Source organism: Podarcis vaucheri, assembly GCF_965113315.1.
Source record: "Podarcis vaucheri genome assembly, chromosome: 12".
NCBI lineage: Eukaryota > Metazoa > Chordata > Lepidosauria > Squamata > Lacertidae > Podarcis > Podarcis vaucheri.
The window spans coordinates 50,191,816-50,211,852 of record NC_138750.1 but is presented as its reverse complement, the minus strand read 5'-3'; the positions used below and the strand labels follow the sequence as shown (position 1 = coordinate 50,211,852).

General features: G+C 43.9%; 1 protein-coding gene across 6 annotated transcripts in view; it reads right to left on the bottom strand.

Moving 5' to 3' along the window:
- DIP2C (disco interacting protein 2 homolog C) overlaps window positions 1-20,037 on the bottom strand; it is a 298,537-nt gene that overhangs the window by 98,905 nt on the left and 179,595 nt on the right. For 4 of the 6 annotated variants that reach the window (XM_082192146.1, XM_082192147.1, XM_082192148.1 and 1 more), the window contains exons 3-6: window positions 18,209-18,382; window positions 13,267-13,377; window positions 2,697-2,822; window positions 605-814 (exon numbers count right to left, since the gene is read on the bottom strand). In XM_082192146.1, the coding sequence (XP_082048272.1) occupies window positions 605-814; window positions 2,697-2,822; window positions 13,267-13,377; window positions 18,209-18,382 (621 nt within the window). The remainder of the gene's footprint in view (window positions 1-604; window positions 815-2,696; window positions 2,823-13,266; window positions 13,378-18,208; window positions 18,383-20,037) is intronic. The other 2 variants (XM_082192150.1, XM_082192151.1) reach the window with 1 other exon arrangement.

The window sequence follows — 20,037 nt, the reverse complement described above, 5'->3', positions numbered from 1 at the left end:
CTATGTTTGTATGGCCCATTCATGTGAACATACCTTACCATGTGGACGATGGAGCAGGGCCTGCCACCCAGATCCCATTCTGCCCCTCCTATGCATGGTCATTCGACACGGCTAGCCATGTGAACAGAATTTAAGAACATAAAAAGAAATCCTGCCACATTTCCCCCCAAACATCCTCCATTACAATCTTGACTAAAACATCAGTCTGCTCACAGATAATTAATACCATGTGCTTGCTCAGAAAGAGAGAGATATTATTCCCATATTCACCCTTGAATATCCAGTATGAGGAAGTGTTCTGTGCAATCCAAAAGCATACAAACACCATGGTAAACCTTCCTTGGTCCTAAGAAAGTTATTATCTCACTCATTCTCTGAATTCTGAAAGTCTATCATCCAATTAATACTACCAGAGGATTTTCTTTTTAAAAAAAGAAAACAACAACAGAAGAGCTGATGGGAAACATACACAAAATGACTTTCACTTGTTTCAATAAATGGTAGAAAACCTTTCAAAGAAATACAGGGCATTCTGAGGTCCAAAGGACATATACTGTATGCGCAGGGGGGAAGGAAAGAGAGATAAAACAGGAAATAAACACACCTATATGCGTTTGCGCCATTACATCAGCTAGCCTATGTGCAGCACCGCTGCCGCCACTTTGCGTTGAAGATGAAGATGTGGTAGATGTGGTAGAGCCATGGATGGCTTGGCTGATCCAGTGTTCCATATTTATACTCCCTTGGCTTGACGTTGGAGTTCCCTGTGAATCGCCCTGTACAGAGCCTTCGTCTTCTGAACCAGATGAGGTATCTAAGATTGCAAAAAAGGTGACAAAAGCTTTAATGGGAAGACAGTGAACATGGAGACAAAGTGGCACAGTCCGAGGCACAGTGGTCCCCCCCCCCCCGCAAAAAGTGAGCAATTTGAAAGCAGTAATATAGACAGTTGAATTGAACATAGTCAGAAGTTTCATGCAACACGTTTCACTATGTGTTTTGTTAGAAGACGACGAATACTGCAGAATTGAAAAAGAGGAAGATCTGTCAAAATAAGGCAATTTTTACCCTTTTAGTCATCTGAAGCACAAGTGTTTCTCTACCAAGAAGTACACTTTACCTTCAAAAGTAGTCATATTTTATTTGGCCGGGGGGGGAGGGGGAGGGGAGAGAGCACAAGGCTGGTCAAAGTAGAATTGGAGAGGGGTAACAGCAGCAAGAAAGGCAATGTTTGGGAGTGAACTGCACCCTTAAAGCCTCCCCTTTCAACTTAAAAGTTATCATTTCAGCCCAGTTTAAATGCAAAAACTGTGCAAATTAGTCTGGTGCTCAGGCGCTGAAGGCTTGGCAGAATGAAGATCCAGACCTATGCCCACAGACCTGGCTGCAGTTAAATCCCAATGAATTCAGTGAGATTTATGTTCATTCAACGTCTTGGCTACAAGGACATTTTAGTAAAGGTAAAGGTAAAGGGACCCCTGACCATTAGGTCCAGTCGTGGCCGACTCTGGGGTTGTGGTGCTCATCTTGCTTTATTGGCCGAGGGAGCCGGCATACAGCTTCCGGGTCATGTGGCCAGCATGACTAAGCCGCTTCTGGCGAACCAGAGCAGCGCATGGAAACGCCATTTACCTTCCCGTCGGAGCGGTACCTATTTATCTACTTGCACTTTGATGTGCTTTCGAACTGCTAGGTTGGCAGGAGCAGGGACTGAGCAACGGGAGCTCACCCCGTCGCGGGGATTCGAACCGTCAACCTTCTGATCGGCAAGTCCTAGTCTCTGTGGTTTAACCCACAGCGCCACCCACGTCCCAAGGACATTTTTGATTTATGCCAAAAACACGCTCCGTTGTTGTCCTGTGGGCCTTGTGCACCACAACAGAAGAGGCCCTTCTTTGAAATGATTTCCCATGGAAGTGGGATTCAAAGCCGTGCCCCATCTGTACATCATAATAGGTGGGGCTGCTCAGATGTGCACAAAAAGCCAGGCTGATTTGGGCTCCAATTATCGATATATTGTCCAAAACCAGTCTGAAGTCCGTATCGTTTTTGACCTGGCACTCTACTGCATTTTAGGGCTGGGTAATATATCGTCCAAAACCAAGTCCTTATCATGATATCGGTTTCATACTTTTTGCCTGGCAATGCATTGCAAATCATGGTGTGCACTTGCCATGCAAAAATCACAACATGGGAAAAACCGTGACGCCAGCCAGTGCTTCTGCACAGCTGGCAATATATTGCGATGTTGAAAACCAGATATTGCCCAGCCTTAGCTCCAATCCTATACAAACATCAGTGGCGTAGCGTGGGTTGTCAGCACCCGGGGCAAGGCAAGTAATCTGCGCCCCTAACCCATGGATTTGCGCCCCCTAACCCTAACCCCCAAATGTTGCGCCCGGTGCGGCCAGCCCCCCCTGCACCCCCCATGCTACGCCACTGACAAACATACTTGGAAGTTAGCCCCATTCATCACAAAACTACTTATTTACAAATAAACATGACCCTATCACACTGTTTCTAAGTGGGGCCGGAACTACTGCCAATCTGAGGCTGTCCCACAACCCTACTTTTTAAATGCATCCAATTGTGATACTATCATATTAAATTAATGCTAACTTGCGATTAGCAAACTGCTTAAAAAAAAAAAAAAGCTTTGAAATTTCATGTTAATGGATGTTGTGTTAGTCTCTTACCTGGAGGTGTGTAGGCGTCCATCGATGTTTGCACCACCAATGAACGTCGCTTGGATGGCATAGGCACTGCCATCTTCCTTTCTTTATGTTTTGCAAGAGCTGCCTGGACTGCTTCTGTATGAACATCTGGAATGAAAACCTAAATATCAGTTTGGAATGCCAGCAGGAGAGGTCACAAACACAGGCAACTTTGACCGTGTAAATTCCTTAGTCAGAGACATACTTATGCACCCTTCAAAACATTGCTTCATGTGTATTTGTTTTTCAGCTGTTTTTTTAAAATTATGTACACATTTTTAAACTGTTTTTACATTTGTAATTGTTTGTATATGCTTTACAGCATTGTATGTTGCTTCAAGATGCCTCACATCTTCATAAAGGAAATAACAGTAATAATCAGGAGGAAGATGAGGAGAAACCCAATTTTGTAGGGGTTCTCAGAGAAATAAAGCAGGAAGGCATGTATTAGTGCTACTGCTAAAATGTGTTACAATAATACTAAACACACTCTCTGTGAAACAATAAACAAGAATGGTTTATTGTATGGAAGAAGCTGAGAGCTACAGTGCAAAGAACATCTTTTACACGCTGATTATAACCTTTTCAGTTTGATGTCACTCTCTGGTTGCTAGTTGGCTGCTAGTTTCATTTGGTGGTTCCTCGTTAATTTTTGCTATTATTTGGACTGGGTTTTTTAACTGTTTTATTGTTTTTAGTGTATTGTAAACTATTCTGAAGTCACTTTTTGTAATCTAAAGCAGTATACAAATCTAAGAAAGAAAGACAGTTTGATCAGCAAATGCATAGTCATTCTCAACATATTTGCCTACAAAGCATCACTATATAGAACGGATGAGGAAACTCTGGGGCGACAAATGCTTTTGGACTCCATTTCCCATGAGCCTCAGCCAGCATGGTGAATGGTCAGGGATGATGGGAGTTGTAGTCCAGCAACATCTGGAGAGCTGCAGGTAAGCCACCTCTACTATATAGGATTGGATTACTAAATTGGATTACTGTCTCAACAAATATTCAAACTCTATTAGAGCTCAAAGAAGTGATGTTCCTTTATGGGGGCTGCTCCTCTTTCTTCTGGCAAATTCACAAGTTAGTTTTTCCCGCTATAAGCTTGTCTTCCATTCTGAATTTATGCCTGTCATGCAGCTGTTAAAGCACAGCTGCACGCCCAGGGAGAAAAACAGGAGGTGTGAGCACTTCAACCCCAATCTGGAAAGTTTAAGTTAGTCTGCCATCCAACTTGGAACTTATCTGGAAACAAAGCAAGACTAATCAGATGAAGCATTGCATTTCAGACTTAATGCATTTTGTACTAGAAACAGCCCAAGGATATCAGAGAAGCCCCATCACTTGCGGATCTTAGAAATATATTTTGCCTTATCGAATTGCTTCATAAAATTCATGGGATTGGGTAAAGATATAATTGTACTTAGAGGCCCACTGAAAAGTAGTGATGACTGACTTAAGACCCACTGATTTCAATGGATCTACTCAAAGTATGACTGTATCTGGGTCTAACCTATACATCTTTCGAGAAATAAAAGGGAGACTGGTTGGAAAGCATCTAAATGATCCAATTCTGAAGCCTGTGTTGGCTTTTATGCCATAAGTACAGAACACTTCTATAGTTGTATTAGCTAATAAAGGCTCAAAATTAGATCACAGCGAGCAGAATGCATTTGTGAAATAGCCTTTAAGATTATAGTCATGTTTCAGACAGACAAGCTCTCTTTGAAGACAGCAAGTGGGCAGGAATATGAAAAGAATAAGGGAAAACAGACATGGATTATGTTTTTTTGACACATAAACATGGATTATGAAAAGTATTTGTATCTTGTTTGTTGTTTAAAGGATAAATTTTGAACCATCTTCACTGATGGAGGGTATGAAAGTATATTTCTAGTGTAATGCAACAATGATAAGGATACTAAGTTTACTGGGGAAATAGCCCCAATGAAAACAAAACAAAACAAAAGCATTTCTGAATAAATATAGTGAGGGTGAGCTTATAAAAGCCAGGATGCTGAACACATTACTTGGAAATACGATCATCTGAAAGCAACTGTACTTAACTGTCAAGAAGCTTGCCTGAAATTCAGTGAACCAGCCCAAGTTAGGAAACGCCACAAAACAGAAGCCGCAATACTTAGAATTCAAGTAATATAAAATCTTGGCTTTAACCGTTTATGCTCTCAGAAAAAGAGCTCAAGACCATTAATGCCAAGTTTCCAGACTATTTAAAGTACACTTCCACATACAGTTTTCCTTATCGCGTATTGAATTAATTGAAAAGAAGCCATGCCGTCTTCTAATATACAAAAGTGCAGCTTGCTCAGTCTCAGGGTCCTAAAAAACAGGGAAAGGGGAGCTTTTTCCCACTCTGAGACTTGAAACATTGCTAACAATCTGGACTGGACAATGAGAGAGAAAGAGAGAGAGAGAGAGAGCGCACAAACACCGGGGGGGGGGGGATCCAGTACAGTGGTACCTCGGGTTACATACGCTTCAGGTTACATACGCTTCAGGTTACAGACTCTGCAACCCAGGAATAGTACCTCGGGTTAAGAACTTTGCTTCAGGATGAGAACAGAAATCGTGCTCCAGTGGCGCAGCAGCAGCAGGAGGCTCCATTAGCTAAAGTGGTGCTTCAGGTTAAGAACAGTTTCAGGTTAAGAATGGACCTCCAGAACGAATTAAGTACTTAACCCGAGACACCACTGTATTAGTGTAATATAGGGTTAGCATTTATTTTCAGTTCCACATAGGTTAAATCAGGGTGTTAATACTCTACCCCACAGGTACTGTTCTGCAGAAGAATTCAGAATTATTATTATTTTTATCAGCAAAGCATTCTGCACCACCAACATCTAACCCAAACACTTCTTTATTGGGAAGTCAAATAAAATTTTAATTAATTCCTAGTAAATATGCTTAGACCCATGGTCTACAATGGCCTATTGAACAGGCAGATAATAATGTATCTGCTCATTTTATCCAATGTATGTCCTTATTAACTTTTAAAAAGGATTTCAGGGCATTCCTTTGAAGACAAACCTCTGACGTATAAACTGTTGTTTTATATCTGCTGCTACAGTTCAAATTGTATTTTCTCTGTTGCTCAGTTTGAACACAGAACAGCCGCTTTTCAGGGTCCCCCCCCCCAGGTTCCTTTATATTTTTTTAGAAATAGGGTTGCTATTGTTTTGTGAGGGTTTCTCTGCTTCTCCTGCCTGCTTCTCTCTCTTCTTAAGAAAAGCCAGAATAGAAAAATATGATCCGCTAAATAAAACATAACCACTCTGCTGTATGCTAGCAGATATTACCCTTCCGTTTCCTTCCTTTTGATCTTCTTTCCCTTGTTGGTTGGTTGGCTCATACACTGGATTCAGTTTGTGCTTCTTGCTATTCTTAGAAAATCAATATAAACAGTGCAAAATGAAGTGACAAGATTGGGAAGGCTAATTGCTTGACTTGCGCTGAGGATGTCTGCGCAAGATTCATTACTCAACCTGTCAAGCATTTATTCTAGGTGGCCTGATAATAAATAGTAAAAGTTAGGGGAAAAGTAGATGTGGCTACTACTACTACTAAGCCAATGCTTTGCACAGTTTTATCCTCACAACAACCTGGAGAGGTGGATCACATGAGTAATAGTGAGCACCTCAAGATCACCAACAGCTGTGCAGAGGTTTCAGTAAGATCTCCCTAGTTGACGTTCAGGGCTCTCCCTAGATCTCCCTAGTTGACATTCAGGGCTCTCTCTGTCCTTGAGGTCAGATTCTATGCATTCATGTAGAATGCAGGGTGGGGGGGGGGTCAGATTTCAAGAGCCAAAGAGGGAGTGTGGGTGTGTGGGAAAAACTCTTCCCTGCATCCACTAATTAGCCCCTTCACCCATGAATGGCAGCCTCACTTGCTACTGGAACCCAGGTATGGGCTATACAGGAACAGAGAAGATTCAGTTCCTCCAGCTCACATGTTTTTGCTCCTTAAACCAGACTCCCAGTTCTTTCCATATGACTGCAGCAGATATGGGTTGAAACGCTGGGTCTGTCTCTGTAAATGTCTAGTTATTTTTAATTCTGTCCAACACAAAAACATTTCCCATTTTATTTAATGCTTTTGCTCGTTGGGGCAGCTTCACACCACCATTTATGTCACCAAAATTTCACTACGTGGTTGGCTTTGGCCACAGGCACACTGCCAAATGCATAGAGAGATTATGAAGTGAGCTTGCGGTGATCAGAACTTTGAACAGCAAAGGAGGGTAGTATTCTGCAGAGAATACAGGAAATGTGTCTCCTCATGTTCTACCAAAGCGGAAGTCCGTTCAAGGATGAGGTCCATATCACCTGCAATATTTTGATGTTTTGCAAAAAGGGTGGTGCGTAAATTCTCTTCTAAAAGTATTATTATCTTTCTCTCTCGTATCAAATCATATCATCTTGCAGTGCAGACACTGGGTTGCAATGAAGATAACTGCAGTGGTTAATAAGGCAGTCACATTCCCACCTGCCTGTTTGCTTCCTAGTTCATCCATCTGCACCCCTTCCCCAAACCACCTGCAGTGGCAGCAAAGCTAGTTTCCAAACCTAACAACTCCTCTACTTCACAAAAGAAAATATAAATGCCTCAGAAGCATAAATAGCTTTATAACTTAATGATTCCTTGCAGGTTCTGCAACTTCCTAGATCCAGAGGAAACTGAACGTGCTCTCTTTAAGCATGGAAAGAGTCTTCCTGTCTCTTATTGCATACAATAAACAAGGCTTTCCCCTTTACAGAAAAGACTTCCATATCTTGGTAATTTCAGCACAGTTCTAGAGACACAGAAAAAAACCCTAATGCACTGTAGCCTGTAGGTGATTTATTACTTCCACCTTGGCTCACAGCACTGCATGCCTTTCTCAGTACAATCAAGTGTTACCTAGTAAATATTTAAAGTTTCCATGTTAGTAGGCCAAGATTCTTTCAACCTCCTTATGAAGCCTGCCGTGTGACTGCAAGGGAACGAGCCTATTCATCATGTTGCTTGGGTCTCCTATTCTTTTACTGCTTTATCTAAAAAGTGTAAATTCATCCTGATTAATCTGGTGCAAACCAAATGTGGGACTTCTAAAGACATCAAGTTCAACCCTATGCATTTCACTGAATTATCTGTGATACGTGTGTATCCTGTTTCTGCTTAAAGACCAGACTAGAGAAAGATATTCATCTCATTTTACCTTTTCAACGCGGAAATCCTTCTCCTGCCAGTACTGTTGGCTTATTTCTAGGTCTGCCAGCCCCAATTTCTAGTTGATTAACCACCTGTCTTTTAACCAATTAAACGTAGACCACTTTGCACATTACCAAAAACCCTCTATATCGATTCTTTTTTTCCTGAGATATTGAGGATGCGTGTGTTAATTTACAATTTAGTCGCTGTCTGATTGAAAGGCTGCCTGCAATATTTCTTCCTCTTTCCCTTACTACAGAAACACACCAGAATTAAAATGGGGGGGGAGAGAGACTAGCAAGTGTTTCCTTAACCCACATTGATCATGAGTGGTACTGTACTTAAAACTAGTCCCCATCAACTACATTACTAGTGTGCGATCTGATGCGCCATTAATGGAGAATAGGGGATAAAAGGCCCGCACGCAGGTGAAAGATGGTCTGGCTTACTCCTTCCCTCAACCCACCCCAGAGATAGCAGCTGTACAGTGAGGGCTAAACAGTGATGTCCCTTCTTCCACATTGCTCACAGTTACGGACCAGCAGGGAGGCAAGGACTTGGCCTGCAGATCCCACCTGCAAGTCCCACTTATGCTGGGGCCTAGGAAGCATAAATATATGGCTCGCTAGGGAGCCCGAGGCCTGCATTCCATCGCGGATGACTTTTTTGGGGGGCCATCCGCTTCCTCTCTCATACACACTGACATATACATTTACAGACCTAGACACACTTTGTCACATTCATTCATTCCCTGCCCCCCTCCCCACAGCAATTAGGACTGAAAAGTTCTCAATGCTAATTGCTCCAGGGGCAAGATGTTCATGGAAATTGCAGCACACAGGAAGGAGAGGGTTAACTCCTTCCCTCCCCGCTACCAAGATGATTAGCCGAAAGTGGGAGGCCTCCCCCCCCCCAGTTTAATTACCCCACAGGGCAGGGTGGTGTGGCATGGGCCAGATGGGGAGGTCCCACAGACCACAGCTATCCTATGTGCTTGGGAAGGTTTACACACACACACACACACACACACACACACACACACACACACACCATGGGAAGGGTCTCATGTTGTCATGGCAATACCTATCATTACTGTACTCCCAGCAGAGCTGGAGTCTGCACCCTGCCCTCCTCACACAGGTAGCAGGGTTGCACCCTTAGCCGACTGCTCTTTTGATTAAGGCTTGCAGCCCTTTTCTCCCCCTGCGTGATGTGTGCTTTATTTCTGCTATGGATATTCAGCTTTCAAAGAAGGCAGATATTGTTTGGGTGTCCCCCAGTTTGACAGCTGATTTTTTCCCCCATGGAGAAGCCTAACATTCAGTTCTGTTCCCAAATACATTATCTGGAGAGAGAAACAGCACACTGGCAGAGGATCATGCAACCACCTTCATATATCTGGCAGTGCTTTATAAATGTAGCTATTTTAATATCCTATATTACTTATAGAGAACTCATTCTCCCGAGTGCTAAATCCTTATGTAACAAGGACAGTACAGTCCACAAAGAGATTTCTTTGGAGGGTGATCGGAGCTTGGGGGAACCCCAAGGTTTGCAGAAATGCAGAAGATGTTAAAAGAGAAGGGGGAAGAGTAAAAACAGCCTAATTGAAGACTGAGCATGCTCAGTGGCCTGTGTGTTTGTGTGTGTGTGTGTGTGTGTGTGTGTGTGTGTGTGTGTGTGTCTATCTCTATCATCTCTATCTCCATCTCTATCTCTATCATCTCTATCTCTATCTCACCAAAGACTGACTAGGCATCCCATGCTAACCATCTGGATTCTGGCTACTGACTTCAACTAAACTTACAAGACAGAATGTCTAAACAACCTATGAATCGTGATAGCTTCATCTTTGCAGGTAACGATAATACCAATATTTATTATTCATTAATGATGAATTTAGGCAAATTCACCCTCCAAATATAAGTAAGAATCTAATACATATTTGATTGTTATGGGTTAAGTGAAACCTTACTTGGCCCGCTGTCATTGCTTGCTGGAGAAATCTCGGATGCGCTTAGTGAGAATTGCTGGGAATGCTCAGATTTTAGGTATTATGACTATATAATTAATTTTGGTGCCAAGTGTCTATTAGCAACAGGATAATGACACGTGCTAATTGGTAGTGACAGGTGATAAAGCAGTTAATGTGCTACGATCAAAGCGGCTGAATTATAGGATTTGTACCCTCTTGTGTCTTCAGGGTCATTAGCCTACTGTTATCAAGTAGTGAGGTGGCTGGCGGTGCCATGGAAATTGATATGCTGATGCCATTAACAATCAATCCCTGAGAAAAGGGGGCCCACCCAGGGTACAGTCATTTATTTTGGATGTGGTTACTGGTTCTTCCTTTCTGGGGAGACCTGCTGCTATGCCATGCATTCCTTTGCCTGGGCTGCAAACATTTTTACCAGCCCGAATATATTGGGTCTGTGACTATGGCTTGAACAGCAGAGATCAATTTATCTCCTTGCCAAGAAAAGCTCCACCTACTGATTTTTTACAGAATAAGCTGCTGTAAAAGACACAGGAACAGAACCAGGCTGTTACTTCTGGTTAGTTGGCAACACTATATTTTGCTTACTTTTGTGACAAAGAGTAGCAGTGCAATCCTATAGGTATCTGCAAGTCACACTGAGTTCAGTGGGGCTTACTCCGCCTATACCTTATAAGTGGGCTGCAAGCATATACCCACTCACGTGGGAATAATCCTCACTGAACCCAATGCGACCAACTTCTAAGAAGACTATAAAGGCTGCAAGTTCTGTGGTCAGTGGAGTTCTAGCTCCCTCTTTTGTCAATTGGCAAAAAACCTGAAGGAACCAGAGCTTGAATCTGTGGAAAGAACGTACACAAGTGCCATCGGAAGTCACAAACTAGAAATATCCTCTTTTGAGCTAAAAGAGTGCCAACAATCTCTTGACGTTTTCTCCCCAGCTTCAGAGTTTCAGGCTACAACTCGAAGAAGACTTGCTAGAGAGCAATGTCTATAGGAACCAGTGGGGTTTTTTTCCTGAGCAAATACGATTAAGATCGTGCAAGCCAACTCCGTCTTCCTATATGTACGAAGCAGCAGCTTGTGTTGCGCTTTGATAACGAACTACCAGCTTTTGCTGCAAGGAGCCACTGAGCGTGGGAAACAGCCCTTGGAACTCTTGCTTGTGGGTGTCACAAGGCAGCAGCAAAGGCTCTGGGTTTGATATTTCAGCACAGGCCACTGATGTCAGCCACTCAGAGCTGCATTGTTATCTACATAGCAGCTCTGCACCTACACAGAACTGAAGTAGCCAGCCTGTTGCTCTGCCACCTAATGACACTGTCACAAGATCCTCTACCCGTGCCTAACAATGCTCACTGGCAGAAAGTGGGAGTCTGCCAGCGAGTAGGAGTATCAAGCCCTACTAGTCCCCAGCCTCCCGTCTCTCTGCTGTTAAATATGTCCTGTTAAATCTGTACCCTTTCAGCCAAGATGGGATGTGCTGCCCAAACATCAGAAGCAATGTTTCATCAACTTTACTCCTCCCTAAGATAAGGAAGGGAATTCTAACTCTGTGCAAGACTTTGCTACATTATGCAGGGGGTGGGTTAGATTAGATCTGGGCAGTGGGGAGCAGGGTAAGAGACAGATTAGGATCTACTGGTAGATTTTCAGGTGATCTGTGGTAGATTGGCGCTACCTACCTATTGCTTAACTATAGCAACAGAAAAACTCTTTCTTCCTTAAATGAGGCAGCTTAAGTGAAGAAAGGCAAACCAAACCTCAGTTCAGATCTCATACTGGAGGGGAAAAAACATCAGCTTATAATGGGTTAAGAAGACCCTGGTCTTTAATTCTAACTGTATGTCTTTTGCACTTGGTTCCGATTGGTAGAACTTGGGTAAAAAGGTAAAGGGATCCCTGACCATTAGGTCCAGTCGTGACCGACTCTGGGGTTGCAGCACGCATCTCGCTTTATTGGCCGAGGGAGGAGGCATACAGCTTCCGGGTCATGTGGCCAGCATGACTAAGCCGCTTCTGGCGAACCAGAGCAGTGCACAGAAACGCCGTTTACCTTCCCGCCGGAGTGGTACCTATTTATCTACTTGCACTCTGATGTCCTTTCAAACTGCTAGGTTGGCAGGAGCAGGGACTGAGCAATGGGAGCTCACCCCACCGCGGGGATTCGAACCGCTGACCTTCTGATTGGCAAGCCCAAGAGGCTCAGTGGTTTAACCCACAGCGCCACCCGCGTCCCTTAGAACTTGGATAGGACTTTGGAAAAACAAAGTAGATCCAGCAAGTTGGAAGCCCACCCTGGATGGGAAGACCTCCACAGTCCCTTCCATGGTTCTATGGTTCTACATGCTCTGTGTGCAAAAGGTTCCAGGTTAAGGCTTGGCATCACAAGATAAAAAATTACCAATTAGGTGGGAAAGAAGAATGTCTACATACTTGACAGAGACTGATAGTTCTATGCATGCAACAGCAACAATATCATGAAAAAGGCTTCTTTCTGCTTATGTGCTATGCAATGATGTAATCTGGGAATCTTTGGATTTTGGGGGCAAATAAAATGGGTGTGATGGCCTGGGATTCCGAGTCTGAGAGCGATCCGGAGGAATCCCAGCCGGCACAGGAGTCCCCGCCTCCAGGGCCGGCTGAACTGGGGCAAGGCCTAGATGCTGAGGAGCCTGCACCTGTGGCAGTGCATCAGGAGCTGGCCCCAGGTGAAGCCCTTCTGGCCCCAGAGGGGCTTGATGACTCAGTGGCCACAGGTGAGCCTCCTCCAGGGCCCAGTAACCCTTCGGCCTCTCCTGATCTGCAGAGGCTTAGGGCAGAGAGGCGAAGGGAACTGGTTGCCCCCAGGAGGAGTGCTCGCCTTAAGGCCAGAGGAGGCGGGGCTCCTGGGGGGTCGGGACCGCCCCTGACCTTAGAAGAGGATAAAAGCCCAGTCAGGCCGGCCCCAGGTTGCGGGAGCAACGTCGTTGTTGGCTACGGACCTTCCTGTGTTCTTGATCTCTGCTCGGCCTCCTGTTCCTGACTATCCAGTACTCCTGTTCCCTGCTCGGCCTCCTGTTCCCGTCCATCCGGTGTTCCTGCTACCTGCTCAGCCTTCTGTTCCAGCGTTCCTGTTCCCCGCCCGGCTCTCTGCATCGGACCTCGCCCCTCTTCGTGTGGACTCTGCTACACTCACGGTACCTTACCCCCGGGACCAGCACAATGGGGGAAAATATGTATGCACTTATTCCCCCCCCCCCAGCAGTGGTTAAATATTAACATGGTTAATATGATGCAAATTTATTTAAGCAGAGAGGCTCTTTTTCAGCCTGACACTGCTGTAGTTTTTCCACATACCTGACCGATAGCGCTCATCACGTGACCCTGAGGACCTGCGCCGGTGGTATCGAGAGGAGGAGGAAGGGGTAACGGGAGTTCGGCGTTCTTGTGGCAGTGCCTGATCCACGCCTGCATTTGGGGGAGGAAGAGGAGTGAAATTAGACTTCGTTGCATTATGTACACTTTTATTTTTATTAACAGCCTGCCCAGTGATAAGGATTGTGCAAATCAGACAAATAACTATTATGTTATTATTATTTTATAATACTATTGATACTTGATGTTTTCAGTAATAGAATTTAGGTACATGGATGCAGCCCCTGAAATTCATCTACTTCGATCAGCTGCAGTTGTTTGTTTTTATTTATAGATATAAAAATTATATACTACTACCCATTTTTTAAAAAAAAAACAACATAGCAGTTTACAACAGTTATACACTGAGGCAGAACGATCGTATCCCAACTCCTAACTCTGGAGGTCATATATTATGTGGTGTATAGTATTCATAGTATTCATCTGACGTATGATGCAAGGAGAATTATGCTAGAGGGATCCCCCCAAATATATATATAGAGAGAGAGAGAGCGCGCACATGTTCAGCCTGGTGGTCAAAGGTTCAAGTGCAACATAAATTGTTCCAAGTGCCAGTGTAAATTGCAATATTGAGCCAAAACACCCAAGATGGTACACTAATATATCTCAGGAGACCGCAACTATTTGGGCGTCATCCTTAAAGCAAGGCTTTCGTTTGAAACAGAGGTTGGATAGAGAAGGAACCTGGCAAGATCAGAATGGGAGAACAGCCGTTGCGAAGTGCAACCCTCAAGAGAACTGAGGACCCTAACTTAGACTGGCGCAACACATGCAGATTAATCACAATACAATATATAAAGTCTTATGTGCCAAACAGACCAATGAGCTTGCAAGCTACCCGTGGTGGCGCAAGTGTCATTGGGAAGCCACTGCCAATACTGGGCTATATGAGGGGTAGCCACTGTAGTGACCTCCAGGTGTTATTGGACACCCACCAACCTCAGCCAGCATAGCAAAGGCTTATGGATGATGGAAACTGTAGTCTAACAACATCTGGAGTGCAACCTGTTGGCTGTCCCTGAGATAGATGAACAAATAACCTGACTTGGTATAATGCATTTTCCTACTGCTGGTGTGAGATTGTCTTGGGCTGCAGTAGCAGTAAATTTCCACAGGATTGGGTGGCAAATCAAACAAATCCAGATGCCTCAAGAAAGTGAGCTATGAAACTCGCTATGCAGTCACCAGTGCATGGAGACATCATCACCGAGCTTTTCGAAAACAAGAACTCCCCAGCTCTTTAGCTCAGCGACCCCCATCTGCTATCTCCAGATGTTACTGCCTCCCATTCGTTGATGGAAGATGATTCTATATACAGGTCCTACACAGAGTCTTTATCCAGAATATTTGATGTCTTGCAAAGCAGCATTTGAGGAGAGACAACATTAAGGGCATGTGTTGTAGTAAGCAGGGAACGGAAGGGTACGAAACACGTGGGATGCACACCACCCTGGCAAAGAGTTAAAAATAAATACTAGCTAATTGAAATAATCAGCTGAGCAGCTCTTTCCAAACAGCATCATGTGGCTGTGCTAGGAGCAGGCGACAGCTCTATTTTCGGTCGACAAATTAGATACTATGGCGATATGAACCACAGGGGACAAAAAAAGCAACTCCGGTTATTGAAATGTAGGTAGTCCATGCTGGCCGTGGTGAAAAAAGGGACACTTCTAATACCCCGGTTGCACACCAAAGTATACCACCTGAGTGCTACACCCCAACCTATTGTGAATTGCTGAAAACTTACTACTTGCTGCGCATATATGCATATATGATTTATAAGTAAAGGGGGTGTTAGTCCTTCTGCTTAAAGGCATATGACATACTATGCATTTTTAAATATTATACACTGGTGGGAAGGAACATACTCAGTGGTAGAATAACTGCCTTGCATGCAGAACGACTTAGGTTCAGTCCCTGGCATCTCTAGGGATGAAACCTGGAGCTGCTACCAGTCAATGTAGACATTACTGAACTATATGGACCCAACAGTCTGACAGTATAAAGCAGCTTTCTATGTTCCTAACTGAGGTGGTGGACTTGTAACCAGGGGCTCACAGTTCTGCCTCATTGACCCAGCATCTCTCCTCCTCTGAAAGTGTCCCTATTTTCAACTGTGAAATACTGGAGGTGCTGTCAGTTGCTGTTGTTGTTTAGTCGTTTAGTCGTGTCCGACTCTTCGTGACCCCATGGACCAGAGCACGCCAGGCACTCCTGTCTTCCACTGCCTCCCGCAGTTTGGTCAAACTCATGCTGGTAGCTTCAATAACACTATCCAACCATCTCGTCCTCTGTCGCCCCCTTCTCCTTGTGCCCTCCATCTTTCCCAACATCAGGGTCTTTTCCAGGGAGTCTTCTCTTCTCATGAGGTGGCCAAAATATTGGAGTCTCAGCTTCAGGATCTGTCCTTCCAGTGAGCACTCAGGGCTGATTTCCTTAAGAATGGATGGGTTTTATCTTCTTGCAGTCCACGGGACTCTCAAGAGTCTCCTCCAGCACCATAATTCAAAAGCATCAATTCTTTGGCGATCAGCCTTCTTTATGGTCCAGCTCTCACTTCTATACATCACTACTGGGAAAACCATAGCTTTAATTATAGCTTTAACTATATATGCTGTCAGTAGTACCAAACAAAATTGCCAGCAAACTTTTCTCCTTTGCATGCCAACATTTCTGTAAAACTGCATCTGCAAAAATTAGTGTGATAAACATTTTCATTTTCATTCTCGTTGGAATTGGTTCTTCTTCCTGTGTGCTTTTCTTTTAGTGGTCAGCAATTGGTTTTTGGTTTTTTCAAAAGAGTGTCCACACACAAACATTTCTCTGGCTTATAGCTCTAAAATGGGAAATGTCTAATTCAATTTGCTGCCGTTATTAAAGGTCAAAATAGGACGCTGGATTCAAAAGCTCCTTTCTACATTCCCGCCTCCCCCCCCCCCATAGGAGATATAAATATCGCTTCATGGCTTGTCCCTGATTTTTCCTTCAAACAATGGAATTGGAATGCAAACTGCTATTAGGCACTCAGCAGGGCAAGTCAGAGCCAATGCAAGGAAGGAAGAAAAAAAGAAGAAGTCTAAATTTCTCCGCCCAGGGTAATACAGAGCACAAAAACATGAAGCCTTCAGGATGCAGACAGAGACACAAAACCGCTGCAGAATATTAAATGCCAAGAAGTCAGTGGAGTGTTGCTGTCAACAACAAGGCGGTGTTGAGGGAGGCATCGCTCACCTGCCTGGCACTGCGAACGCTGCAACCTGCTAAATTACATGGGTGAGGTTTACAAAAGCAATATATTCTTACTTACAGGGCCAGGCGATATATGGAATGTTAGGGCAACCTATGGACACAGAGGGCTTCCACCTGATACGATCTGTACACAAGGCCCTACATGTCAGGCTATGTTTACATGGAGGAAAGGGAAAGCCTGGCAGGCGTTTGAGGAGCAAGTGTGTGTGAGAGTGGGGAGGACTTTCACTCCCCCCCCACAGAGGACTACATTCTGCAAAGTCATGCAATGATATCTCACTGGATCCTCTCCTGCTCTGTTTTCCATAGATCTCACCATGGCGGGAGCAAGCCTAAGAAGGAGCAAAGAAGGATCTCTCCTGTGAGGACAGGAGATGGTGCATCTTGAAGCTTTGTTAATCTGAGCAAACTGAGTTGTGCTTGCTTGATATTTAGATGCAGGGGTTGTACTTTAAAATAGGATCAAAATGACTAAAACGAACATACTTTATACATAAGTAAATGCCCATATTTAGCTTTGCACTTTGTATTGTGTCCAGAGTGAGACAATGCAAAAGGAGTCCTATCCTGAATGCTCTCTAATTTTGTTCCCCTTTGTCCATATAAAAGCAACCTCAAAGACAACGCTGGCATTGATAATGCTTGCCTAACGCGACCTAGTGAATTCAAGGCAAAGTGGCCTTTGGGTTCACGTGCCTGAGTCTTAGCCACTGGTTCATCAAAAAGAGAGCTGTATAGCTTTACTATAAGCATCCCACCTTGTAAAAAAAAGGGAGGTGGGGGACACATCCTTGACTCATCACTGAATTATAAGGAAGTTATAATTCTTCAGGTCTTAAGACAAAGGCTTTATTGTCCTCGACACCTTCCAACAAGAACGCAATGAAACAGTCAGCGCCTACAGCTGTTTGCGGTGGTATGTTCTACGTTGAAAATACCATCAAATGCTGGACAACAGGGGAAGGAAGTTGGGGATCTAAACAGCCCCCCAAAAAGTTGCCAGCAAATGTAAAATTCAGACAGCAAACTGTTTGAGCAGCTGTTTTGGCATGAGATGGGACAGGGAGAGGGCACATGACAGTGTGTCGTGTTGAGGAAGGATTCATTTTATTGCCACGTTGGGGGGCGGTGTGTGTCATGGGTGCTGCCGATCCCAAAGGATCTGAGAATGGAGGAATAGCAAACCCATCATATAGACATTCATGTCTTCCTGCATCTTAATTCCTCTCCCCTCCCCGCCAAGCCAGTTCTTTGTGATGTCATGCACAAATAAAACTCTTCATTTTCACCACTCAGCAACAGAAGCAGAAATGCGGGTGTTCTTGTGGTCCAGCAAATAGCAACTGCAGATCATGCTCTTTTGTATATTGGGTCCGCATGTGATCTGCACCAGAGACATGTGCTTCTTATAAGGAAACAGGCGGTGTGTGTTACAGTTCTGGGACATCAAGGGTGCCCTTTTATTATTTGACCTCTTCAACTAGCCACATCAAATATATATCCCAAAGCCATTAAAAAAAAATCAGATGAAATAATACCTTTCTTAATAGGCTTGTTAAAAACACACACACACATAGATATATAAAAAAGATATGCATATATTTTTTGTGCTCACCAAAGCGAAAGTAAAAGAGAGGCCGGTTTGCCGCTGTGTTGTGTGGGGCTGTGCGCTCTCTAGCTGCTGCTTCCCGGATGTCACAGACCCCAATGTTGCTAGTGCGCAGCGTCCTTCTCGTGGCCCCTTCATTGTGCTGTAGTCTACACCGAACCGCAGCAGCTCCATTCGCCGCTGTAACAAGTTGAAAAAAACTAATTAAGTCACGTTTTAGTTTTTTTACATTTGTTACAGCAACGGATGGAGCTTCTGCCCCCATGCAGTGAAATGTGTGCAACACGCAAGGCCACGCGCGGGGGCACACACACACACACACACACACGTGTACACACCCCAGGCACATACAAACACTACAGTACGGAGCCACAGAATCAATTTCCCACTCTGCCAACATTGGTGTTTGTAATGTCAGCAAAGCAGCAGCAAGAGGACTGGATGCTGGGACAGTGGGGAACTGCCTTGTGGTTTTACTGTCAGTCTGGTGGGCACGTTTGCACCAAAGGGGGAAAACATCTTACCCCAACCTTCCCGTCCCCCCCCCAAAAAAAAATCTATGTGGTAAATTCAGCCACATCATTTTAAAGATAAACAAAAAAGTCTCTCTCTGAAATGCGAGGTCAAATACCCAATGTTATCGATGCTTTCATTTCCCAAGGGATTATGGCAAACAAATGAATGATTAAAACAGGCCGCAGACCGTGGCTCCAACCATTCTGCAACTCCACTTGCATTTAATGACAATTTGTCGTGGGGCGGGGGGCGACAATTGCCCCTTCTTATGAATCGAGGGTAAAGCGAGTCTCCCATCGTATGAAAACACCAATTTTGTCTGGAAAGGACTGGAGACACATATATAGGAACGAACAATACTACAAACACATTAAAGAACTTCTGACTTAAGAAAAAACAGGCTGTAACTTTAACGTATGTTCATCTTGTTGGCACAATAAAAACAACATACTGCAACATGGGTACCCTCTGTCCTTTTCACATTTCCACAAAAGAGTGAACATTTGCTTCAACAGCATCCTTATCACCTTGTTTTATAAAGAACAAGTTTATAGCCTTTCTGGCTACGTATATATGTATTAAAGTGTGTTAATAGTGTTGCTGAGCTCTCAAAAGACAGAGCAGTGATGGAACAAGTTTTCCAGGGGCTGGGAGCAGAAATTTAATACCCTTCATTACAGTTCCTTATCTGTTCCCATGACTGGCAAAAGCAAATTAAATTAGGCAGAGTGTTTAAAATGGCAGGATGAACTATGGAAAGAAGACAAAATTATGTTTGCATAAATTGAATAATATAAATAAGTGGTATAACTGAGTTTTCCTAGTGTACAATTTCTATTATCTTGGCACAGATTTCTTTTCTCTCAACACTGGACAACATATACAGTTCTGATTATACATCTGTGTGCACTTATGTACAAAACTTTTCAGTATTATTTCCAAGCTTGTACCTGCAGGATCAAGAGAACAAGGAGGAAAGGCTTGATTATTTCCACTTAAACTTAATTGCTAACTTTAATTTCTACATTATACTGAAGAAGAAGCCCTAACGCAACAAGATAATGAGAAACAGGCACTGGACTTTGTATACTCCATGTAGTGCAGAGATAGTAAACCTGTGGCCTCCAGATGTTGGAGTACAACTTCTATCAGCCCCTGCCAACCAAATCAAAAGTCGAGTTGAGGAGAGTTGGAGTCCAACAACATCTGAAGAATCAGAGGCTCCCTATTCCTGGTGTGCTAGCTTTTATTTTCTTTTTTTAAGGAGGTGTGGTGTCCACATGATTAACTTCGCCTCTCTAAACCAAAATACCGGTATA